Consider the following 25,939-nt stretch of genomic DNA (forward strand, 5'->3'; position numbering starts at 1 on the left):
AAAGATGATGAAAACAAGGCATTTAAGACCTATGAAAAGTATCAGTATGCCAAAAGTGTAGAAGTACAAAAGTTGTAACTCAAGCCAAATACAGTAAGAAAAACAAAGAGGAGGGATTGTGAATTCTGTTTTTCAGGGAATTCTGTTTTTTACTGAAATCTGGTTCAGTAAATGCTGTTTTTCAAACCAATCATCTCCACATCTGCCAGCTCACTGCCACTTTTGATGGCCAGAATAATTTGCCTACTCCCTTCTCTGAAGGCCTTTATGCTGTGGGACAGACTGTAGTGTTACATATACATCTTCCATTCCAATGATGTATAGGAGCCACAAAACTACCAGTCCTCTTCCAAAAGACACAGATACAGACTGAATGAATAGTCTTTCTGGTTTATTCTAGCACTTTGCTAGAAGAACAAGAAACAAGAAAAATGTCCCTTGCTTTTAAATCTGTTTTCTCTACTTTTGGAGTGGAGATGCTACGACCTCCTTTGAGATGGAAGTTGTAGGTAACCAAGAGCTATATCTCATCACTAGTACCATTAATATTTAATTTGACACACTGCTCATCCACTGACTCTTTGAATCTGCATCACTGCTGGTCAGAGTTTAAATACTGACTCTAGCCTGAATCCCAGGACCTTCACCTGTCTACTGTAAAGCATGGCTGCTGTGTAGGAAAGCAGATTTCTGGGAGCTGTCTTTATGTCCTGGTAGTCCAAAGGCACACAATGAATTTTCTCCACTTGTCCAAAAGGTGATCATAAATCCCCTGCTTAGGCCTTTTGGATACTGCCATCCCTTCAGTGATCTGGAGGATTAAGGCCCTACAGCCTGGCTCTGGTTTCGAGTGGAAAGCAGTTTCTGTCTGGTGGGATCAGAGGAGCAGTAGCCTGGTGGTCTTAGCGCTGCAAGGATAACTGTAAGCCAAGGTTTGAGGAAGAGGGGATGTCCCAGGGCCCGTGCCTCTCCCTTCGGAGTTACGGCCTCAGCGGCATCAAGCAAGCGGTGAGGGGGAAGTGGCGCGGTGCCGGCCACCGCCCCCCCGCTGCGTGAGGAAATGGCTCTCACGTGAGGGAGGCGGCAGCGCCCGACTCACCCTGCCCGCTGCCCTGGGAGGAGGCGCCAGCGGGTCTGGGGCCGTCTGCAGCATGCCGACGAGCTTCACGGTGGTACCGGTGGAGGCGCAGGGCGAGGAGCGGCAGCGGGATGGGCAGCAGCGAGAGGAGGAAGATGAAGGCGACGAGAGAGACCGGGGAACTGGTGAGAGAGTGGTGAAGCGCCGGTGGTCAACGCCTAAAGAGAGCGTCGGCTCTTTGCGTGCGGAGGAGTGGGTCTGCGGCGGGCCTGCGGGCCGACAGAGTCCCCGAATACTGTGGAGGGGCCGCATCGCCTCTCTGCAGGGAGCGATGCCGGGGCTACCTGTCCAGGTGTAGAAGTGCGGTTCAGGAAAGGGCGAAAGTCTGGAGCCTGAGGTGGCTGAGAGCCTGTTTCTCTTTGTTTCCATTAGTCAGCGCCGCTGGCCGAAAGGAGGAAGTACTTATGGGCGGCTCCAGCCGGGGGAGAGGAGCAGCCTGCGGTCGGGCGCGCCGCCTGCCCGGGGCGGTGTGGGGCGGTCAGTCCGCCTCCCGTCTGCGACGGGAAGCGGGCGGAAGCAGCATCGCCCACGGCGGTCTAACGAACGGGGAAAATACGTAGAATCAATCGTTTCGGTTGGAAGAAATCTTGAAGATTAGATCATCAAATCCAACCATTAGGCTGTCTTAAAGGCTAACTGCTGTTGGAGCACACCAGAGAGAGGGCTAAGAGGCAAGATTCAGACTGTGGAGAAGAGCACAATTTTACCTGCGTTGCTCCAGGTGTTTGTCCAGCCATGTGCTTTTGCATCAGATATAGCGTCTAAGGTTAAGTAGGTGTTTGCTACGAGATGCCGTCGCGTTCGGAGCCTTGCTTCTTGCTAGGCCTCGTTCCTGAAGTCTTTTGGGGAAGTAGAATCAAACCGGAGGTGGAGCTCGGGCATCGTGAGTGAGGGTCTGCTCAGGACAGCCCCTAATGCAGGGGCAGTAGTATTTCTTTGCCAGCGTTGCTGGGGAAATGAGTGCTTCTTCACTTGCATGACAAGGCACTGCTGGGAAAGCAGTAATTTTTGTGGCGCTTAACACTGCCTTTTTCCGAAGCGTGTTGCAGCAGCAATACCAAGTATGGTGTGTGAATCACTGCTAGCAACTTCGAGAGCTAGTTCACATGTTGCACTTTATTCTGGATGCTTTGTTACAATCGATACTTCTGTAAAGGTTTGTGGGGGGATTAACTTTGTTACATGACAACAGGTGAATAAATGGCGGTTTGTAAAAGGCATCTTATTTTTGTGGTATAGGTGACAGATAAATAAGGCTAATTCCGTGTTATGTGGGATATGAATGTAAAGAGATAAAAACAGATATTTGACAAATTTAATATATTTACATTATTTTAGGAAGCTAATATAGTAAAACACCAAGCTGACACAGTTGGGTTATTTTCTTCCAAAGCTTTCTACTCTAAAATCCTACTTACCTATTAAAGATATATAATACATATAGGTGCCTTTCCCTTAGTATATTCAAACAATCTCTAGGTGTCCTAATAACTGCCTCTTCTTTTCCGAACTAAATGCAATAGAAAAACCAAAGCAATATAAGCTGTGACAGTTTAACAATTTGTTTCTGACAACAAACAACAACAACAACAGTTTGTTTCTGTGACATCTCTTTGTACTAGATGGATGACTAGCAGTACAGCATTAATCTGGACAAATTTTGTTTTGGTAGAAGAGCTAGTCAGAAAGGCATGGTGTATGATGTTTACACAGGTGGCATTTTAAAATACTGACTATACATACAGGCAAAGTTAGACAGGATTTGTTAGACTGCATGTATATATGAAGTATCTGAAAGGCTTGGAACATTTTTAAATCCTGGGAAGGTGAGACGAAGAGAGGAACTGCTACTTTCACAGTGGTTTATCACAACCCTAAAGACCAGAGATAAATAAAAAAAAAAAATTATGTGATTAGGTAGTGTTTTGGGGACTAGTAGTTACAATTGTAAGATATATTTACTGTTATGGATCTGTATCAGTCAAGGGGATGAATTTATGTATGACTCTTCTTGTGTGTTTGTAAAATTGGAAGTAGAGAGGAAAACACTGAAAAGGGAAGGCATTGATTTGTATATAAATTATAGGCGAAGAGTTCTGATCTCATGGAGAGATTAAATGCTACCCTCTGACAGACAGTTTTGGGAAGTGAAAGATGTGCTATTTAGTGTTGCTTTGGGTATTGTATGGCATTGTTAAGTTAATGCTGTATAATAAAATAATTGTTCTTGAGTTATTCTTCTGAAAACTAAAGAATTCTGAAATGTTTGTACTTCTGATAGCTGCTGTAGTTAAGCCCATCTAAAAGCCTGCTGCTCAGAGAAGGACTCCTTGCCCTTCTCACTGCTCCAGCCTTGAGAAAAAGGCTAAGAAGTAAATTATTTCTTTCCTTGTCCTCCTCTGTGTCTGGGTTTGCTTCCATTTTCCTGCGCTTGACCATCAGACGCAGGAAAAAGGAAGCAAACCACTGGTCTGGTACAGCGTGCTAAACTGTGAGTAAAGTAAACTGCTGGAGAGGTAAAAATCATTTTGGGTTGAGGTGAGTACTGCAAAAAGTGAGAATGGCTAGGGTTGTGTCAAGGTGAGAGGTGGGTAAAGCTGAGAGCAAGACATGAACATAAAAAAGACGAGAATGGGAACTTCCCATTTGATTTAGCCTACATAGCTCAGCATGCTGTTTTGTTCCAGTTGTTTAGAAATCTAGCATGTTATCAGTTTTGATTGAATTGTGTCTTAAAAACCAAGTAGGTTTTCCTTGACTGCACTAGTACCTTTTTAAAAAAAACAAACCAACCTACCAAATACATGAAAACCTGGCAAACCTGTCCCATCAAACTCTGCTAATTTTTTTGAGGGAATCAGTTGTATGGTGTCTAGTCATTAGATCAACAGTAGTTTTGATTTTTATTAGCAAGGCACTTACCAATTAGTGCACAGTTTTGTGCATTTATCCCCTTTCACACATTCTTACCTGATAATCATCTGTGTGATAAAGGAGTAACCTGGGATGTTCTTGTTCTATGATCTGCACTCCTTCTTAATAATATGAAATTCCATAGCTTCATATTTTCTGACTATATGATACTTTGATGTATGTGAAAGGAGGAGAAGACATTTGTGACTCCCTATGGGGCTGGGCTGTAGCACTAGTCACAGTAGTACTTCAGAAAAGGCAGAATACTTCAAGTTAACATGGTTTAGGGTGCAGCCTGCTAACTCAAATATTCACAAAGTAGCAGAAAGAAGACATGCCTGTTTTCTGTGTCTTTCAATGTGGTTATAATAGACTACAAAGAAAGGGTAGTCAGGAGATAGTAAATGGTTGAAGAGGAGAAGGAAATATGAGTCTATAGACAGTAAGGGATTAAGTTTTATAAGAAATTCTGGGCTTGATTTGTTTTGGGTGTTTTGTTTGTTTTTTTCACACGTAGTTTTAGTGACTGTCTAGATAGACCTGTAAAAATTTTGTAAAGTTGATCAGCTTTTCGTTCCCTAGCAGCTCTGTGTATCAGGTGCTTCAAGACATCGCTAGTATTTTTAGCATCCCATAGTATTATTTACCTTGCCATAGCAGTTTCTTATTTAGAAACTAATGTGAGAACTAACTCCTGCAAATTCTTTTAAAATTGAAGACCCTCAAATACAAGGAATAGCAATAACAAACCCGATCATCTACGAAGAAGCCATCATATAACTAATGAAGCATGGATGCCGTGAATTTCTGTAAAATGTTACTTATTGGAAAACCAGGGAATAGTCGACACGTGTGTGTGTGTGTGTGTCTGTGTGTGTATATGTGCAATGGAGGAAGATAATTAATCTCACGGAGTAGTCTAGTGTATTTTCAGTCAACCCTTCTACCTTAACTGCCATAATTGACCATGCTTGCAGCATAGATGTTATGATCAGAGAAAAGTAGATTTTAGATGTTATTCAAAGATTTGATCCCAGGAACTAGTCTGTTCCTGTCACTGGCATCCATTTAACAGAATTGAAACACTTTTTATGAGTTTAAGGCTGATTTAAAATGTGTAATACATTAATCCATAAACTAGAAAACAGTGACATATTTAATTTGAAAGAGAATTAATAAATTATGCTGCCAGTCTAAAAAGAAACCTTTATAAATTAAAAATATTTGTTTTTAAAAAGAGCTTACAAAATTACTAGAACTATATTTTAAAGTGTTTATCTGCTACATCTTAAGTAGAACAAATGCCAAGTATTTCTACATAAAATCAATGTTTAAAAACTAACTGACTTGCTTAAGGTCTGCTAATACGTACAGATATCTTTTGGTGTGTAAAAGAAGGTTTTTTAATAGTAGATAGGTCTTTGGAATAGGTTAATACTACTTGTTGCTAATCTCTACTGATCTGTTTAGTGGATATATTTTAAAATGAATTTATTTGATAGAAATAAAACTTTTAAAGTACTTATTAGATGGACACATGGGATGTTTCAGTGACTTGATCCTTCCCATATCACTAAGCAGGGTCTTAATTGCTGACAAAAATCCTTCAGCTTAATTCTCTTCAGTGAGTTCTGTGACTCTCATGCAGTTCATGTCATGTGCACTCATGCAGCCTGAAGTCTTAATGACTTGTTTCAGGATTAATCCAATGCTAGTAAGAAACAGGATCTGAGGTCTTACACTAAGCTGGGAGGAAGGAACTGTCAGTTTCCTCTTTCAATTCTCTCGAATCATCAGAGGAGACTGATTTAATTTTCCTTAATCATGAGTGAGCAAGATTTTGAAGAAAACGGGCCAAATCCAAGTGAGTCTCTTTACAAGAAAATACTGTGGTTTTCTAATATCTTTCTTACTGAAATAGGAGGTTCTTTTACTTCCAGCCATATTTTAAAGAATTTATAAAGAGCTTTTGCAGTTTTCATTAGAAGTAAGTTGTGCTTGATGATAATAGCAGCCTAAGTAAAGAAAAATCTAAGATTTAGCAATGTTGATAACATAGATGATGGATGTAATATTAGAATCATCCATTATGTAAAGAGGTTTATTTACAAGGGGTTTAAATACACTTTGTTGTGCATATCAGTATAACATATAAATTATGCTAATCATTAATAAAAATACTGGAAGAAATTTGTGATGTAGTAAATATATTTAGACATTAAATTACTAAAAAGAACCCAATAACACAAACCTTTTGAGTTGGGTTGCACTGAATTCTTAAACCAATGTGGCACAAGAATTGAGGCAAAGTGTGTTCAAACAAGTTTATGAATGCCTTTTTCATAATTTGCATTATAGGAAGACAGTGGCTTTTAAAAATTTGACTGTATTGTAGAACTCCAAGGTGGCTTTTAAAAGCATGACTATGTTTTAGAGCTCTAAGGAGTGCTCCAGTATGTGGATTTAGATTAGAAGTGTTAGGACATTTAATTTATAAGATTCTATGACTTCCCTTTTGTTGCCTGCCAATCAAAAACTTGAACATACAGGAAGGAAATATGCATGATAGAGAAGATAGAATTACAGATTTTGCCACAGGTAGCTTTCTTGGATGCGATGGTCATATACATCAGTTTTATTGACTTTTAAACTTTATGTATTTTTACCTTAAAAAGTTTTGTTACAGTAACATTAAATGTTTGCTGTCTCTTGTGCAAACAGGATCCCATTTTCATATTCTCAGTTTGCAGTGGCTTGTTCTTAATATGACCAAATACTATCTGAATGAAAATGTTACCTTTTTTTATTTAAAACTGTTACATTTCACCTGTATATGGCTAACCAGAACCTACCTCAAGGTACATGGACTATGATTAAGAGTTGCCCTTTGCAAACTGTGAAGAGTTAGGACTTTTTTGTTAAGAGTTGTTCCCTAACTGCAGTTCTGCTTTAGATAACAACATATAAAATTAGCAATTTCTAGTGGGAATCAAAGCTTTTCTAGTTTAACACATGTACTTGTTTGGAGAACAGTTATACATTATCATAGCTGAGCTACTGTATTTGAGGGTATGATGTTCAAAAGTTTATGTAATTCTCACTCCTTTGAACAACACTTGTATTCTTTTGCCATATAAAAGCTATCTACTTTTATTTTTCACATAGATGTTAAACTCTTACAGCATGTCAGGAGAAAAAGGTGCTTGCTTTTTTGGACAAAACATGTTTGAATACAAGGTAAACAGGAGCATTAGGAGCATTACTTGGATATGAATCATGATGGCAGACGTAGTGTGGGACAGTTAGGAAGCAGTGAATCTGGAAAGGATTTAGGGGTCAGACTGGAATAGAATATCATGAGCTTGGTTTAATGCTATGGTAAAGAGGGCTAGCCTGATCCTCGGAGTAGAGGTGACAATTATACTTCTGTAAATAGCATTGACTGAGGCTGGTGTTAGAACGCTGTATTTGATTATCAGAGTTTGATTTTTTTTTTTGATGTTGTGTAACTTAAAACTTGTACAGAATGTTTCCACAAAAAAAATTTAAAAGTTAGAAAAATGTTTTAGGAACTTTTTTGATTTTTCAAGAGATAGGTTGAGATGATTTAAATAAGTATAGTTACCTTCACTGAGAGAAAATACTGTAAGTGGTTAAATTTAGAAGCAGTTACTAGGATGTTATACCTGGAAGTTTGAAAGAACCAAATTTAATTAGAAATATGGAACAATTTGAGATTTTTTCAATATTAAAACCCTTAAGCTTTACATGAACTAATAGGTTTTTTTCTTATTTCAGTTCTGAAAACATCAAGAGATGCACTGCTTAAATTCCAATATGATTTTTTTAAAGTTATAGAGCTTAGTGATCAAATCAAATTCCTAAGCCTGCAAAAAAATGGGAAATTAGATTAGATAGTCAAATATTTTTATTCTAATCTCCTGATCAGGCATTACAGTGCAAATTTAGGATTTCTTAAATGGTAGTTTCCTATCCTCTATCCTTTCTCTGCCACTTTCTCTATAACAAGACAGCTATAACATACATTTTTCATACTCTGCTACTTGTGATTCAGGAGTGGGAAAGGAAGCAGAGGTAGAATTGTTATGAATGCTAAGAAAGTTGTTTCTGTTTGAGTAATTGCTCATTACTACACTGATTGTCTCTCGTGACAGCATATGGATTTATGTAAGGAGCAGTATGATATGGGGATGCAGAGTGGTGAGTACTAAGTGTGAAAGGGGAATTGCAAAATTGTTACAGTTTGAAGGGACTTCTGGAGATCATGTTAGTCCAACCCCTGAATAAGAGGGCTACCTTATTGACGAAGTTGATGTCTCCATGTTTAAGCTCTACTGTTGGATTCTAGTTTACACTGTATAAAATGGGCCAGTTTGGATCAGCTTAGAAATTTTTACCTGTTAACATACTTTAAAAGTAATCTACTTTTTGGTGTTTCTGAGGATTGCTACTCTGAAACTTCTGAAGAAGATAAATTTGCATACCACGCTGCCTTTTGTGTCTGTGACCAGCACTGAATTGTGATGTGCAAAAATTGTTACCTTGTTTGGTGTGTGGAAATGTTAATAAAAAGTCATCTGATGACAATGCCAGAAAATTTAAGGCCAGAACAGCTCTGGTATAGTTTATAATAATTTGTGTGGGTTACACTGCATTGGCATTTGGGCGACTAGTGTGTATGTATGTGCACATTGTAATGATGTGCATCAACACACTAAATATTATCTTCAGATATATCTCCTACCTTCTCTTCTTGTAGCTGTATGTCTTGTTTACAAAAAAAATGTCATTGCAGCTTATTTCCATTCAGACATAATCACTCATCACAGTGCTTGAGTATATGCAGAAATCAAGAGTAGGGTTTTTTGCATGTCCCATCCACACAGCAAGTACCACATAGGCTTTTAGGAAAGGTACATTAAAGTGAGAGACAACTGCTCACTTTAAAAATTTTAAAAGGTTTATTAAGCCTTAACAAAAATATAACAAAAGGACTAAATAAGGAAAAAGTTGCAGCGCTGGGAGCTGCCTTCATGGCTGCCTACCATGTGGCTGGTTCATCTTCAAGATGGATACTCCGTCTTTTATACCCCTGGGGGTTGCATCAGCCAACACTGGCCCCTTCCAAAGTCTATCAGTCAGCTCTTCTTTGCCATTCATTGGTGGAGACTGCTTTCTTGTAACTTTATTGGAGGCTCAGGTGTTGTCATGCTGAGCCCCCTTAGCAACAAGCTTTTCTGTTCTCAACTGCCCCAGGTAAGGGGCAGATGTGCACGCCTTCTCTTTTACCTGTCCTAGACACCCCATGCTGTCTGATGGCAACAATACAGAGTGGGAGGAAAATGGAACTATGGGGAGAACAGAAGACATCTAAACTACAATAACATAACAATACATTATTAAAGCTCCCTTATTTTCACACCATATTCATCTTGTAAGAGCCAATCATCTCATTATCTATCTATAACAAACCTTCCTTTTCTATTTTATAAGTTATATGATTTGAGTAATTAACTCATTTTTAATAGCATCTGTTGATCTGGGTGAGGACAGTGGAAAAGAATTTTAAGCAAAATGATTGGTGGAGTTTGTGAACAGAGGTCCAGTATGGCTTTTACCCCCACCTTCCATGTCTACTGGCTTGCTGCCTGCAGCAGGGTTATTATCATCTTCTCGTGTGGTAAGTACAGGGGCCAACCTGGTCTTGCCTTCTGGTTCTCACTATACTTCATTTTAAGCAAATTATTTTAATATTTTCTACTGTTCCTCCCTTTAACAGATACTTGTAATTTTTATAGGACAGTTATATTAATGAATAACACAATCAAAATTCTTTGTTCAAAATGTTACTTTAATGGTTATATAAAGCACCTAGAGTAGTCATGAGACTTTCACTTGTCTTTCATAAAGTACAATAACAGAGGAGTAGTGTTTCTTAGTATATCAATATATGAGAATGAGTTCACACATTTATAAGTTCTAACAAGTTTACAGCAAAATTAAGGCACGAGGTAAGAACATAAATAATAGCAGTTTGAATGGGTTGGTTTCTATTTTTGTTATAAAATAAGTTGATCTCTGCTAGAGTGTACAGAGGGGATTAGGAGCTACTCTGGTCAGCAGAGCTCAGTAGTGATACATACACATTGACACACACAAATGCGCGTCTTTTTTCAGGTGAGACAACAGCAGGACGCACGGAGTTGTGCATCCAGAGCCGTGTTTATTGGCATGTTCCGCCCATGTCTGCCCATAAGGGTATGTGCTGAACTAGTACACACACATAGGTACTTGTTTATTGGTCTAGAACCTTGGAGTACAGAGGTACCTGTTAGCAGCACACACTTGCATACTCTCATGGAGCTGTGCACACTTTACTTCACACGCTAGCACACGTGTGCTACAGAGACACTTATGTACAGTTTCTACCAATGCACACGTGCTCACAAACATGAGACTTGTTTGTATTTAGAACTTGTGTACATTAACACAAGTGTTTAAATCTGCACACTAGTATGTGTAATGTTATTAACACACATATCTTAGACAGGGCTACGCTCACACTTGTAGAGCCTGTGTACACTCACAAACAAAGGGCTGTACACTAACTTAGACATACCTGAGATGGGGTAATTTAACACATATTTATATAATAATGCATGCAACATGCACACCCATACATACACGCTGGTAGATACGTGTAAAGCACTCTTTAGAGTTCTTCTGGAAAGAGAGCAGTAGGAGATTTGTACTGCTTGTTACTACCTTGCCACTTCTAGGTAGTATTTTACTCTCTGTGACTTTGGGGTGGGATACAAACTAGAACTAGAGAGAAATTTACTGAAAAGAGAGAGAACAAGGCATACACTGGCTGTCACCTGTTCTCAGAATGATGAAAATACTGGGGCACTTTCCAGTAGATTAGACTGAAGGCTCTGAAATGAAGCGGTGCCAAATTTTCAAATTCTCTTAGTGTTTCTATGATATACATTAATATGTCTTATCCTGTACCTCTCTTCCTTCAAGGCTAAGTATAGATTTATTGCATCTTCTCTGAAGAGGGCAATATTAAAACTGAACCGAAGTCCCTTTCTCCCAGCTGCTTAAATAAGAAGTTATCTTTCTTCTCTTGTTAGGCAAAATTCAAGAGGATTTCTGATATAATGAACAGCATTTAGAAATACAATATAAAAATTCATACTAAACTAGTTTTGAATTGCCCACATTTTTCAGTACAATCAGGTAGTGTATTAAACCCCTTACACAGAAAGAACAGCTCAGCTCTTTCTGATATCTTTAAGATGTCACGTATAAATAAAATCTAAAATTGCTACCAGCATTTCTGTGTGAATTTTTGACAAGGTATTTGGAAACTGCTTTCTCTGGAAGGCTTGGCAGGTTTGCAAATGAAGTAATTTTAAATGCACTAATGAAAGCAGAATATTAGTAGAGGTTTCTTAACTTATAACTTTAGTTATAATTGGATCTGTATACAAAACTTACCAGTAATGTACAACATCTAAATCTATGACAGTGATGAAGTAATCTTTACAAGTGTACTGTACAAAGAGTAAAAAAGTAGGTTATGGTATTCTTCACTCTTTACACAGCTACACTATTGTGTTTTGTTAAGGGATACTTCTTACCTTTTAACTAAAAGGGAGGTACTTGTGGTCCCTATAATTGTGGAGGTTTGTTCACAGTTCATTCTAATTACAGGCTCTCTGGATAGAGCCTGCCTCTCTGATATACTGCAGGCTTTCTTGACAGAGCCCATCTCCTTGAATAGAAGGAAGGAAGGAAGGAAGTGGCGGAAGGAAGTGGCGGAAGGAAGTGGCGGAAGGAAGTGGCGGAAGGAAGTGGCGGAAGGAAGTGGCGGAAGGAAGGAAGGAAGGAAGGAAGGAAGGAAGGAAGGAAGGAAGGAAAAGAAGAGAAAGAAGTAAGAAGAAGCTTTGCCTTCTTATTGGAAAATAAATTATTAGCTTATATTCTCAGAACACCAGTGGAAGCAGCTGCTAAGCCACTCACATGGTGTTCTTGTGTTCATGCAGCTCTATGCTGATGTATATCACAGGGAAATCTCTGCAGCTTGGTGCCCTGGCCAGCCCTGCCAGGCGCAGCTGCCCCGCCAGCACTCCCAAGTCCCTGTGGGCTGTAGCCTCGATCACAAGGACTTGGGTCCCCCGAGAGTGCTGCCAGGGAGGGGGGATCTCTGTACATCACATGTCCTACCTCTCCCTCAGCCCCAGCATTCGGTGAGACCTGCTGCCCAGGGGCTGTAACACCTGCTGCTGCTTGCACAGTGCTGGGCCATTTGCTGCTGGAGGCCTTCCCAGCCAACCTGGAGCTGGTCGTGGCACACTGCCTCTGAGGAAATGTGCCTGGCTAGGGCCAGCTGCCCGCCAGGCAGCAATCTCTGCACTGGCCTACCCTCCCCCAGCCCACCCCTGCACAACCAGAAGTTTTTGACTCTCAGTGGTTTCTATGCAGAACACATCTCACAGCACTGCCGCCAGGCTGGTGACCGCTGTGGTCTGCATGGCCACACAACTGAGCCTGCCCCCTACCCTGGTGGCACCGCACCTCTGAACCTCTTGGTCTGTGAAAGTGTGGCTCCTATCAGCAGCAGCTCACACCAACGGACCAGCAGCTCCGGGCTCCAATACCCTCAGCCCTGGCAGCGCCGAGCCCAAAGGCACTCTGCGCCAGTAGTCCGGTGCCTCTAAAGTCCCCCGGTCCACGAGTGCAGCCTTCGCCAGTGGCAGCCCCGGGTTCCAGTGCATCTGATGGCCGCAGTCACCTTCAGTTGGGTCGGAACCTCTGAAAGCCACTGCGCTGGACACTCCTGGCCCACTACTACCCGTGAGGTTCCCAGCCTGGAAACCTCATGCATTTGGCAAAAGTCATTGCTGTCAGCCCTCCTGCTGCCCACAGCCCTCTGTTGCCTCTGGGTGCCATCACCCACGTGGCATCTTGATCCCATGGCTCCACAGGGGAGCCAGGGCAGACCCCGTGCCCCAGCCTGGGAACATTTGCACCTTGACCAGTCTCTGACTGCTGACAGCACCGCATGGAATCTTGGCACCATGTCTCCGCCGGTCTTCCTCCATCATCACTGGGTTGGTGCATATTGGAAACCCACCGTGCTCTGCATGGCTGCTAAGACCGGTCTATGCAGACTTGCCCCCTGGCCTTCTCCATGCCCATGGGTCGCGAGAACTACCGTGGAGACCCTGTGAAATTCCGCTTCCCCTCTCCCACCGCCCCTGCCCAGGGAACCTCGTGCACTTGGCTTGTCCTAAGCAGCAGCTGCGCAGGCCACCACTAAGTCACTTTGCGCAGGCGTGCGCCTTGGCTGATAAGCTTTAGATGTTGTTGTGCTGCCAGAGCACCAGGAGCTTACTGCACTCAGTGCACCGCTGCTCCACATGGAGCAGCCACATGGTCCTCCCTGCTACTGCCCGCGGGCTAGGAAAGTTACCTCAGCTACCTGTCCCGATACGAGCATCATTTCTGCTGAATGGTGACTTTTGCTATCACTTTAACATCATGGCTCTTAACTTGGTGACCTCTAAGTGCTCTGGAGCTCTTATAAATCTTTTAATCTCACGTGTCCCGCCAGCCCGGGAGTTCCTGCTTTTGTCTTGTACGAATCTTGCCTGCCATATTTCTGTCCTTCTTCTACACATGTCCTGCCAGCTACAGGGTCCGCCCCTTCTTCTCTTATGTGTCCCGCTCAGTTTTGAATTGTCTATTATCCTGAATCTTCAACAGACCAGGATGGATCTGTATATTACTAATGTGAAGCTCACGTTCATATACTGGAATTATGGAACTATATTCTAGTGAAAATAATTATAAGGATCTTTAAGCATACTCCTAGAACTACTCCACTCACATTTCGGGATTAACATACTCACAATCTTCTAGATCCTTCTTTTTCTTCTTTTTTGTTATATAGTCCTCCGTAGTCTCCAGGTTTATCTGCAATCACTGATGGTCCTAAGAGAAGTTGTTCAATCGGTTAAAATCAGCAGGGGCACCATTCGTCTGAAATCTCCTGAGCCACGGGAGAAGAGGCTTTGTATCCCGGACAAGCTCCCATTGTTATGTGTGAGAGACAACTGCTCACTTTAAAAATTTTAAAAGGTTTATTAAGCCTTAACAAAAATATAGCAAAAGGACTAAATAAGGAAAAAGTTGCAGCACTGAGAGCTGCCTTCATGGCTGCCTACCATGTGGCTGGTTCATCTGCAAGATGGATGCTCCATCTTTTATACCCCTGGGGGTTGCATCAGCCAACACTGGCCCCTTCCAAAGTCTATCAGTCAGCTCTTCTTTGCCATTCATTGGTGGAGACTGCTTTCTTGTAACTTTATTGGAGGCTCAGGTGTTGTCATGCTGAGCCCCCTTAGCAACAAGCTTTTCTGTTCTCAGCTGCCCCAGGTAAGGGGCAGATGTGCACGCCTTCTCTTTTACCTGTCCTAGACACCCCAGGCTGTCTGATGGCAACAATACAGAGTGGGAGGAAAATGGAACTATGGGGAGAACAGAGGACATCTAAACTACATTAACATAATTATACATTATTAAAGCTTCTCTTAATTTTCACAAAATGTTCATCTTTTAATTGCAAGAGCCAATCATCTCATTATCTATTTATAGCAATTAGTCATGGCTTTAGGTTGTCTACTGCTCCAGCAGTAAGCACAGAATTGTGTTAGCTTATAAGAACATTCCATATCGGATTAAAAATTGTAATAATAATTTTTAAAGAAGGTACGAGGATAGAAACATAATTTTTATAACTTAGGCTGTGATGACTTAGTTGAGTGACATGGAGTATGATATCAACAGGCAAATTTTTTCTGTGCCAGAAGACACATGAAACATACCATAAACAAACCCAAAGGGCTTTTTTTGGTTATTCTGTTTTGCCTTTTTTGTGGTCCAAAATGAAATGCTAGTCTAGATTTAAGATTTTTGCCTGTAAACCCTCATAAACTGAGTTACTTTCAGAAATCAAGCAACAGAAAGTATAGATTTTTTGAATGCTTCGGTTGCAGAAACTGGATTTCAGAAGAAATGCAGCTTAATGATATGTCTGAAACTACATTGGAAGTTCTATTTTTTATTTTATGTTTCACTCAGCTCACACTTGAGAAGTGTTTAAACAGACGCAATTTCAAAGAGACCTAATGAAAAGGTGATTTGCTTGTCAAGCATTGGAATGGGCTGCCCAAGGAAGTGGCTGAGCTACCATCCCTCCTGGTATTTTAAATATGTGTAGGTGTGGTGCTTAGGGATATTTTTTAGTGATGAATTTGGCAGTGTTAAGTGTGTGGTTGGTGTCAAGGTGCTTTTCCAACCTACATGATTCTGTGATTTGACTATCTTAATGCTTCCTCTCAGAGTTCAGGAGGATAGGGCTGAGATAAACAGAGATGGCTAGACTTACTAGTGAAATGAAGTTTTTATTCCTTTCGTGTTCCATGTAACCTCAGTAGAAGTAACTGAAATAGCTTTTTCTATTGTCCACTTGATGCATGAGGGGCAAGATTTACTGGATTTGTGAAAAGTGTTAATCCTGTCTTAATTTAAATCTGGTTTTCTAATGAATTATTTCTTTGCTATTTGTCCTGGTTTAGGGCAAATTTGTTAAAGAATCTGCAAAGGAGGGCCCCTCCAGAAAGCAAAACCCACACGGCCCCTCCCCCCAACCGGTTCAGGAAAAAATTCCTTAGAGAGAGGTGGAAAGAACCTGTTTATTTGACTGGCCCAGCACCCCCCAGCACACAAAATGAGCAATACCCGATGACACCACTTTGAGAAAGATGACAAAATCAGAAAGTCTCTTTCGGGGGTGGTTGCTCTGTTCTCAGTCCCTCTGGCGCTGGGGCAGCTGCTGCAGCTGAACCTTCGGTGTTCCCGGGTCCCAGTCTGGAGCAGGTTCGAGATGGTCACAGAAACAAGAGAGGAGAAACAGTCCAGGAAGGAATGTGGACTGTTTAGCTAAACTAGCTAATAAGCAGAGGCAAAAGCAGAGCAGAAGCAAGAGCAGGAAAAGGGAGCAAGCAAAAGCAGCAAGCTGAAGCCAGAAGTGAAAAAACAGCCCTATGTACCGCTCGTCTCTGTGTTCCTGATAAGAGAAACCCAAACAAAACTTCCACTCTTCAGTGCCGGTCTTAAAGGCACAGAACAGATGAATGGGGATACAAGCATCATAATGTCACCCCAGGACACTATTGAATCTTCTTTTGAAGAAAGAATAAGCTAAAGATTGAGATAGTTTGTTTGGTTAATTTCACCACAGATGATGTCTGTGCATTGAGATTCTGAAACTAGTTCTTTCTGCTGAATGGTTTAATACATGTCAGTTTGACTTACATGTTAATAAGATTCACTGTATATCTAGACATATTAAATGAGGATACTTCAAAAGGTGGTGGTTTTTAATTTGAAATAAAGGTGATTTTGTTGACAGCAGTGATTAAAACTCAAAGGTGTTCATAGGTGTTTTTATGAATATATTAACAAAAAGAAGATAAGGAAAATCTATCATTTCATACCCTTGGATATGAAGGGTAACATTGTAACAAAGGATGAGGCAATCTGAGGTGCCTTTTTTGCCTCAGTCTTCAACAGAAAGACCAGTTATCCTCATGGTGACCAGCCCTTGGAGCCGGTAGAGAGAGATGGGGAGCAGAACTGACCCCCTATAATCTGGAAAAAGTAGATCCTTTGAGCCACTTAGACACTCAGAAGTGTATGGGGCTGGGTGGAACCCACTAGAGTGTACTTGGGGACCTGACAGAAGAGATTGCCAAGCCACTCTCTATCATTATTGGTAGTCCTGATAAACTGGGGAGGTTCCGGACAACTGGAGGTTAGCCACTGTGGTACATGTATGAGGTTCAGTAAGGCAAAGTGCCAGGTCATGCACAACAGCCCCATGCAATTTTGAAGGCTGGGAGAAGAGTGGCTTGAAAGTGGCTCATCAAAATAGGACCGCAGAGTGCAGGTCAACAGCTGATTGAATATGAGCCAGTGGTGTGCCCAAGTGGACAAGAAGGCCAATGGCATCCTGGCCTCTATTGAAAATACCATGGCCCGCAGGACTAGAGAAGTGATTGTTGCCCTGTACTTGGCACTGTTAAGGCCACACATTGAGTTTTGTGTCCAATTTTGGGCCTCTTTCTTCAAGAAAGATATTGAATTGCCAAGTGTGTCCAGAGAAGGGCAATGAAAAGGTCTGGAACACAAGTCTGATAACAAGTGGCTGAGGAAGCTGGGGTCATTCAGCCTGAAGAAAAGGAAGCTCTGGAGGCACCTTATCACTCTCTCTAACTACCTGGAAGGACTTGTAGTATAGGGGTTGGCCTCTTCTCCTAGGCAACTGGCAATATGGCTAGAGGAAATGGATTCAGACTGCACCAGGGTAGGCTCAGGTTGGACATGACGAAGCATTTTTTTACTGAAAAGGTGCTTAAACATTGGAATGGACTGCCCAGGGAGGTGGTAGAGCCACCATTCTTGGGGGTGTTCAAGAAATGACTGCATGTTGCACTTAGTACTGTATTAAGATGACATGGTAGTGTTCAAAGTTTGGACCTTATCTTAGGGCTCTTTTCCAATCTTAATGCTTTTATGATTCTATGGTCCTAATGATTTTATAATTGTAGAAGTAGTCAACAAACTGCAGATGACAGTACATGTCAGTTTGCTTTTTTGGTCACTTTTTCAGTGTTGATTCTCTTTCAAGTGAAGCTAAAATAATATTTGACATTATATGATTTGACATAGTATTGCCTATCAAATTGCTGTGCCAAACGTACACAAATACAAAAAGAAAACTGTGTTAGAGAAACAGGAGTTTATTGCAGTCTGTCACTACCAGACTATTTTGAAGACTATCATCAGAAAATGGCTTATAAAAACTTCAGCAGAAATAATGGGGTTATTTCAGGAATGGAGCTAAAAGAAAACCATTGCAAAAATCTTGGAAAGAAAATGCAATGTCTTAAGCAAGAAATCCGAGCGCTCATATGCTTTAGCAAAATGGTAAGAGAAATCAGGATGTATTTGTTTCAGGGCAGAGTTGCTCTTTTGTTGTCTGTGAAAAAGCTAATTGAATCTTTCTCTTAAGTACAGTGGAGCCCATTAAAGTGGAACCCATAAATGCCAATTTCTCAGATAATTTTGTGTGAAACCAGCATGTTCCATATACTGTGAAACATCTCAAGGTGTTAGTTCATGAGGGAGATTCTTTTGTGTTGACAGTGTTCCTTCTGCTGACCTTGCATTAACCTTGGTTGGTAGAGGGGTGCCTAACCAGGCTGTAGGACCTGAAGTAGTAGGAGACCAAATATATAATGTAGAGAAACAGAAAAATGAAAGTTGGAGGATGTGGATAGAAGGAAATATATTGGATGTGTGAATTCATTGCCATTTCTTCTCTGGACTGAGGAACTAATTTTAAAGCCCTAATTTTTAGGACAGTTGTTATATTCTGTGTCTCTTATGATAGTATATGGTTTCTATGTCAGGATACCAATAACTATAGTGATACTGTGGAGAGTGGTAGGAAATTAGTGGTGGGAAATCCACAGTCCCTCTTATGTTTGAGGGACTGAGATATATTTCTGTCTGGTTTACAACCAAGATAATATGTTGTGCTAAGACTAGTGTACACATTTGCCAGAGCTTTCTTCTGGGATTTCATGTAGGGAGCAGAGGGAGAAGACAGGGGAAAAGAGTACAGCTTGTTCTCTAACTGTTCCTTAATTCTGTAGTGGAGAGACTGTAGGTGCTATTGCTGTCATCTGTGCATATAAGAGCAAAAGGGCACACAGGCAAAGTGGTGCAGGCAAGGACTTGAGATTATTTGGAAATGCCAGGGTTGTGACAGTATCAGCATGTCATAGTTTTTGTAGTTTGTCGGCTGAAAGGCAGTGAAAGTAATGCTGTATTTTTTGAGAGGTGTGCCAGAGCAGGTCAGTAGAGCTACAGGTTAATGCAATTTCTATTTCAATAAGGAATAGATTAAGTGTAACATGTCATGGAAGGTTCCACACAACCTTTACAAAGTAATTCCTTTTGCATTTCATAAATTCCTATCTCAACTACTGGAGATTTTTTGAGGGAGTCAGTAAAGTAATAAAAAGGTTATTTTATTCTATATTCAAAACCTTTATATGTAGTGCAATTATCAAGTGTTTTTAGGGAAACTAGAAAGGGTAGGGGAGAAATCATTATGTGTGTTAAAGAGTAATAATGATGAAACACTATACCAAGATTCGACAGTTAAACTAAATCTCCTTAAATGTTAAACATCCACATGTCTGAGATGAAAACTAGGTTTGCAGCAACCTATGGTCTTATTTAGAACCAGCTCTTACCAGAGTCTTCTGACTATTCCTTTTAAAGTATCTTTTTTTTTTTTCCGTCTTGTTTTAATTGTGTTACTTTTCCACTAGGAGATGGGATTGCCAGGGAAAGTAGTCCATTTATTAACTGTGCAGAATTGGGCAGAAGAAGCATGTATGAAGGAAAGAATATGGCTCTCTTTGAGGTAAGTTAAATACTCCAAAAACATATTTTACCTTTAATGGAGATAAGCAATCACCTGTTTACTTTCTGTCTTAAAATTTAGTGGCAGGGAAAATGAATTCTAATAACTTTTTCATAGTTTGGTTCCTGCTAACATTCCATTTCAGTGTATTTGAATGTTATATAGGCAAGAACAGTAAATATTGGTGTGCATTAATGTGAAGATATGAAATAAGTCTTCGTGCATTTAAATTTTTGGGCTAGGATCTTGACATTGTTAGACAAAGCTACTGGAAGTCAAATGTATTTTTTTTAACGAAAGCAGTATTCAGTTTTAAGAGGATTAGCAAAATAATTTGTTCAACGGGGGAATTTTTGTTACACAGCAACGCTAAAAAACAAGTTTGCAAGCCATGACTTAGTTGTATTATCCAACTGCAATGTAGAGCACACCATAGCAATTTCTAATGTAAATATCTACTTTATTAATGGACATTTCATACCTTTTTAAACAACTGAATTATTACAATCAAATTACTGAAAAAAGCGTATTAATTGAGTACTTTTAAGGACCACTTTTGCAATTAAGTAGTATTTCTAATAAAAACCTTAGTTGCTGTGCTCTAGCAGCATCAACTAGTCTTGCTCTGATGCTTGCTGTTAACAAAAACAAGGTGCTTCCAACAGTGTTTAGCCACCTTACTGTTGCATTCTTCTCAATTTTTTCTTGTTGTTCTCTTACATTTTTCTCTTCTTCCTTTCAAATATCTTTGTACAGAGGACATGGTTTTTCGTCTCACCTGTGCACGACCCAAATAATGTATATTTACTATTTTTCACTGTTCTAGAGAAAATTTTGCTAAGGATCAAACTAATGTTGATCATTAATTGTCTTTTTGTCATGTATGCAATATCTTAGTATTTTTTGACAGGAATGATGGTATTAAAGTTCTGTCATTGAATTTTTCTCCTTCAAGCTCTATTCCATAAAGCCATTTCCAAAACTTTATGTGGTTCAAATTAGTTGCTGTATTCGTCAGTGATGATAATTTGGCCACAGCTGCTTTTTGTCCTGAATCTGTTATTTTGAAACATGGCTCACATTAAATAAACTGATATAAAACCATTATTTTTACGTATCTCAAGTTATAGATATTGCTGTTAACAGTATCGCGTTGAAACCCTTCTAGTGACTGCATCACCGCTGGTGTTGTGGTGAAATTTTTTGCTACTATGTATGTTTCAAAGTTTCCTATAATCTTGTTTTTCTTGTGTTTTCAGATGTGAGAGTTGTATAAACTGTTAAAAAGAAGTTTGACTATTATGACCATTATCATTACCTAATCTCCCATACTTTACTTCTTGTCTGTGTTTGTCACCCTGTTCTCTTGTCTTCTTTCCAGTGTTCAAGATTTTGTATTTAATTGAATTCTCCTGGATCCATTTTTCTTGGAATTCTAATGTTGTGTATTCTTCTGGATTGTATGACATGTTTTAGCATGCTTTTGTTTTGTAGCAGTAAAGAAAGATGGGCTGACTTCTGTGTCAGGTGCTGTTACATATGTGCAAGTATATGTAATAGATGTGTAGGTATTTTCAACAAGTTAACACTTTGGAAGTAGTATGCCTGGTGTAATAACATATGTAAGCCTGCAGCACTAGACTTCAGAGAGGTACTTAAGTACTTTAGTACTTGAAAAATCATTTGAAGTCACTTTCTAAACACAAGCAAGGTGCTGGAAAAACTCATGTGCTGGAAAAACTCAAATGACCCAACTTTACCAGTACAATACACTAAAGACTGTACTGTGATGAAAATAGATTTTTAAAATTACAGTGGAATTTCTCTAGATTTTCCTTATATTCGAGCTGCATATTGTAAGGTAGCGTAAAAATATTAAAGAAATGGTGCAACATAGCCATGTAGAGTTAAACTTCTAGAAATAATAGAGCCTTCTTGTTGGTTGCAAGCTGACTGGTATTCTGTCATGCTAATTTTTTTATTTGGCTGAATCAGGGCTGACCTGTTGAGTATGTTTGAAGCAGTATCTAAAACGATGACTTAAAAAGAAAATTTATTTAATAAATGCAGTTTTCTTCAAAACCCAACAGGAAGAAATGGATAGTAACCCCATGGTGTCATCTCTTCTGAATAAACTAGCAAACTACACTAATCTGACTCAAGGAGTGGTGGAACATGAAGCAGATGAAGACAGCAAACGAAAGGAAGTGAAGGTATTTAGATTTCTAATAATTTATCGAGATAAAGCTAGCTATAAGAGGTGTATTTTTCAACCGGAAAAGAGAATATGTGGGCACCTAAAAATGGGAGTGAGGTTTGTAATACCATGTTTAGAACGGAAGCATTTTTGTAGGACTTGTGTTAATTTGATGTTCTTGTTAGCATGTTTTAGCAAAACTGTGCTGTAAAACCCGTAGGTAAAACATGTGCAAAGCTAGGATCTGAAACATGGAGTATACTCAGTTTTTTCTTCCTTTCTTTTCTTCTTCCTTGTGAACTTGTGCAAGCATCAGTACCTGTTACCTACCTCTAATGAGCATACAGTAGGACTTTTTGCAGGTTTATTAATATATTTTAACTGCCTAGGTTTTTAGGTAGTTATATTAAGGTAAATTTGAGATGAAACAGGTCAGTCTTTTAATTCTACAAGCATATTTGCACCTCTTAACATGGTAGTAGTTTTTCTGAGTAGCTGTCTTAGTTTTGTGTGTTGGCGTAAGTATTTTTAAAACTTCATGGATGCATTCCAAGAAAACACTTTGTCGCAAACATCAAAAATGTTGTACTTGGGGGAGGGGAAATCATATGCTCTGTGTGACACATTGCTAAACACACTTGCTAGAAGTGAGCTGAATTCATCAAGGCTTGTCTGTCTGCTGGATACCCAAAATGTGTATCTGTGTCTGTAGAAGTGGAATGTATGCAATAGTTGGAGTCTGCAGTGGCATGTTGGATTGATCCTTCTGTTAGCAGAGGCTGATTTTGAAGGAGAAAGCTTGGAATAAAGCATGTGACCTGACAGAGTATAAGAACGTATGGGTAAGGGAAGAATGATGAGCTGCATGGTGAGCATGGTGACTGAAACTAAGAAAATAAAGGTGGATGCTGGGAAGAGACAGTGCTGGTAGTCACCTGTCTTTGCGTAGGAGAAGGGGTCCTGCTACTGAATTTATATGCTGAGCTATGAAGAGAAGTACATGAGAATAAGGAAAATGAGCACAGAGCAGAAAAGACAGAGATAAAAATACATTTGAAAATAAGCTTAGAACAGCAGCTCATTTGATTGGAATAGAGCTTTGAGTGGAAGTTGGTACCAGGACAATGGGCAAGGGTCAGAGATAAAGTCCAGCTGTTTGTTTAACTTTTTCCTTATCCTGCATTTGTTCATGGGTGTGCTTTCTTTCTGTTTGTATAGTTGTGCTTGATCTATATTTGTTTCATCTCATTTGAAGATAAACTTCAGATGTGAGAAAAGTAACACTGATCATCTCACACTTTCTTTACTGTGAACCCCTTTGTCTCTTCAGCTGCTGTGTAGAGGTTTTTGTCAATGCAGCACCATATTACTCCCTCTGGAACTGACTATGAACAAATGAACATCATGTCTTTGCTTGCACTTGGTCTTGTTTGTGCTCCATGTGGTGTCCTGATAACACAATTTTTATGTATGTGTCTTAATTTCATTTCTGAAATTGTGATAGTTAAGTAGTAGCCTGTCAGAGTAGCATTTTAATGGTGTGATTGAGACAGTGGAGCTGATGCTGCACATGGATATCGCCCAAGATGCTAAAAATAAAAAATGCAGTCTAAATGGCATTCTGTGGAATTTAGTGGAATTCCATAGAATGGAATTGGAAATTTATTGTTTCCATTGGAAACATGGAAACAATGTTGGAAATTTAGTGTTTTCTTAATAATTTTGATAACTTAAATCAATTGCCATTTTTCACAGCCCAAGTTGTGATTTAAGACTATCTTGTGTAACTGGAAAGCTACTGTGTATAACTGTTGATTTTAACTAGATTATTTCAAAGCCTGTTTTCTCTTCATAAGTGTAGACGACTGAAACTTTAGCGATGAAACCTGAATGCTTTTGTGTATGTCTTGACCTATGATGATCACTAGCAAATAAAAAGTACACATATACTGTGTTGTGACAGGTTCTGCAGTTTTTGAAAAAAAGAAATTGTAGTCAGCTCTGCATTACTTCACGCTCTGTCTTAATACTTTGTCTTTTTTTAAAATTAAAATTACTATTGAATATAATATTTTGTGCCAGCTTTGTGGCAATTTGTGATCAACTTTTTGCAGAATATAAATAATATTTTGATTATGGCAGTAATTTATGTTTAACCTGTAACTTTAGCCTGTAAGTGGTATTTCAGAAAAAGTTTGTAAAGTGTTATGATCAACAGATAAAAGGCCATCCTGTCCCTATCAAGGTGTCGTCCTAATTGCTGTGGAACATGAGAGTTTGTTATCACAAATAGTTTTCTCTTTTTTCAGGAATTTTTCTTTATTAGTAGCACATGAATATTTGCAAAGCTGGACACTCCGAAGCTAGCATTCATTTTCACTTGGCATTTGTTCATGGACCATTTGTGATAAGTGTTTGTGGAATAAAGTGTTTATATATTTAAATTTTGTAGTGCAAAGGAATTGAATTGATGTTCTCGCTTTGTTTCCAGGGTCCACAAATGGGCACCTTTATTGGCGTATATCTTCCCTGTTTGCAAAACATCTTGGGAGTTATCCTTTTTCTGCGTTTAACATGGATTGTAGGAACAGCTGGAGTTCTTGAGTCTTTCATCATTGTGTTCATGTGTTGTGCTTGTGTAAGTTAACCTTATTTTATTTCTTTTTTAAAGTCCTGTCTAAATCCTCTGTTGAAAGAGTACTGACACCTTCTAATGTATGAGTATCAGGGGAAAAATAACCATATTTAATCATACTGGTAAAATTGTACTGGTATTTAACCAGTGTGGTTCAATTGAGAGAAATGGGTTGTATATATAAGCAGTGGGTGTCCCGTGTCAGTCTAACCCGTATGGACATTCTTTTGAGTTGATCAAAGTAAGCTTTTTTTAAAGTTTTATATGAGTTTTATTAAATCAGCCTTTAGCAAATATTTCATTATTAACTTAGAGATCTGAAGTGTTCTGCTTTTTTCAACTTCAGAACAAACTGAATAATAAACTACAGATCAAACTCCACAGCATTGAATCTATAAAGTATTTTTTTAGAATATGAGATCTTTACTAGATGTTGTCATAATAATGTTACAATTAGTTTTCACTACTTTTTACATTGAAATAATGAACACACTATTTTAAGTATATGCAATAGCCTATATTCTTGCAGTTCTTTAAAGACTATGTCAAGTGTAAGTTAACTAAATCTTCTGCCTGAAAAGTTGAGTACTTGAGTTGCATGAATATCTCAAATTAAACACCTTGGGGTGAAAAAAAATCTAGTTACATTTGATTACTGTTTTGCCCAATCTTTAAAAAAAAACCCTCCAAAAGTCTGGTATTTTAAATTTTCTCTATTTCATCTTTCCACAGACTATGCTAACTGCAATTTCAATGAGTGCTATAGCAACAAATGGCGTAGTTCCAGGTAATGAAGAATTTTATCTTACATGGCAAATTCTTAAATAATGGAAGTTTAAATCTGGGATAAGAAATTCTTATCATTCTCAAATATCAGAAGTAATGCTTTTGTATCAAATTCATTTTTTCTTTCAATTGATTTTATAAATAACTTTTTAATGTGAGATGCAGTCTTTAAGACTGGGTCTTCTGGGAATTACAATCTGCAGCACATCTTTGTCATCAGTCATTTGATCCTATTTTAATCAAAGATAAGATGTTATAAATTGAATTAATGGAGACTGGTCTTCACACAAAGCAAATTTCTTTACAAATAAGGGTACTACTTTTCTCTCTCCTGAATTTTCCTACATTCCAGCTAAACCCTGGAGTTAGTTGTCTTGTTTTCTGCAAGAATAGTAACTGGTCTCATGGCAAAAATATTTTTCTGCATAAACACTCTAGGTTCTGCCCATCTCACATTTTCAGGATAGATTGATAAATTGATTTGGCTTCATAAAGTAAAAGATTGTTTTTTTAGTTGCAAAATCAATTAGCTCTTGAAGCTCTTACCCTTTTTAGTTTCTCTGCACAATAATTGATAGAACTCAGATATGGTATGAACTCTGAACTTAAAATGAAGTTGTTGGGCTATAATAATAGTAAAAGCTATAATTTGTGAAGGATGTCGAGTAATTGTATTAT

At 39.2% G+C, this 25,939-nt stretch overlaps 1 protein-coding gene across 4 annotated transcripts in view; it reads left to right on the forward strand.

Annotated features, from left to right (window-relative positions):
- The first annotated feature begins 1,129 nt into the window (after positions 1 to 1,129).
- The window catches only part of SLC12A7 (solute carrier family 12 member 7), a 96,513-nt gene continuing 71,703 nt past the window's right edge, over positions 1,130 to 25,939 (forward strand). For 2 of the 4 annotated variants that reach the window (XM_014273491.3, XM_026798517.2), the window contains exons 1-5: positions 1,130 to 1,263; positions 19,549 to 19,643; positions 21,734 to 21,856; positions 24,332 to 24,478; positions 25,208 to 25,262. In XM_014273491.3, coding sequence (XP_014128966.1) covers positions 1,152 to 1,263; positions 19,549 to 19,643; positions 21,734 to 21,856; positions 24,332 to 24,478; positions 25,208 to 25,262 — 532 coding nt within the window. In that variant the 5' untranslated portion in view covers positions 1,130 to 1,151. Of the gene's footprint in view, positions 1,264 to 1,700; positions 1,860 to 9,664; positions 9,753 to 10,249; positions 10,331 to 19,548; positions 19,644 to 21,733; positions 21,857 to 24,331; positions 24,479 to 25,207; positions 25,263 to 25,939 lie in introns of those variants that run through there. The other 2 variants (XM_074542114.1, XM_026798518.2) reach the window with 2 other exon arrangements.

This window comes from Zonotrichia albicollis, chromosome 1 (assembly GCF_047830755.1).
Source record: "Zonotrichia albicollis isolate bZonAlb1 chromosome 1, bZonAlb1.hap1, whole genome shotgun sequence".
In the NCBI taxonomy this organism is placed as follows: Eukaryota; Metazoa; Chordata; class Aves; order Passeriformes; family Passerellidae; genus Zonotrichia; species Zonotrichia albicollis.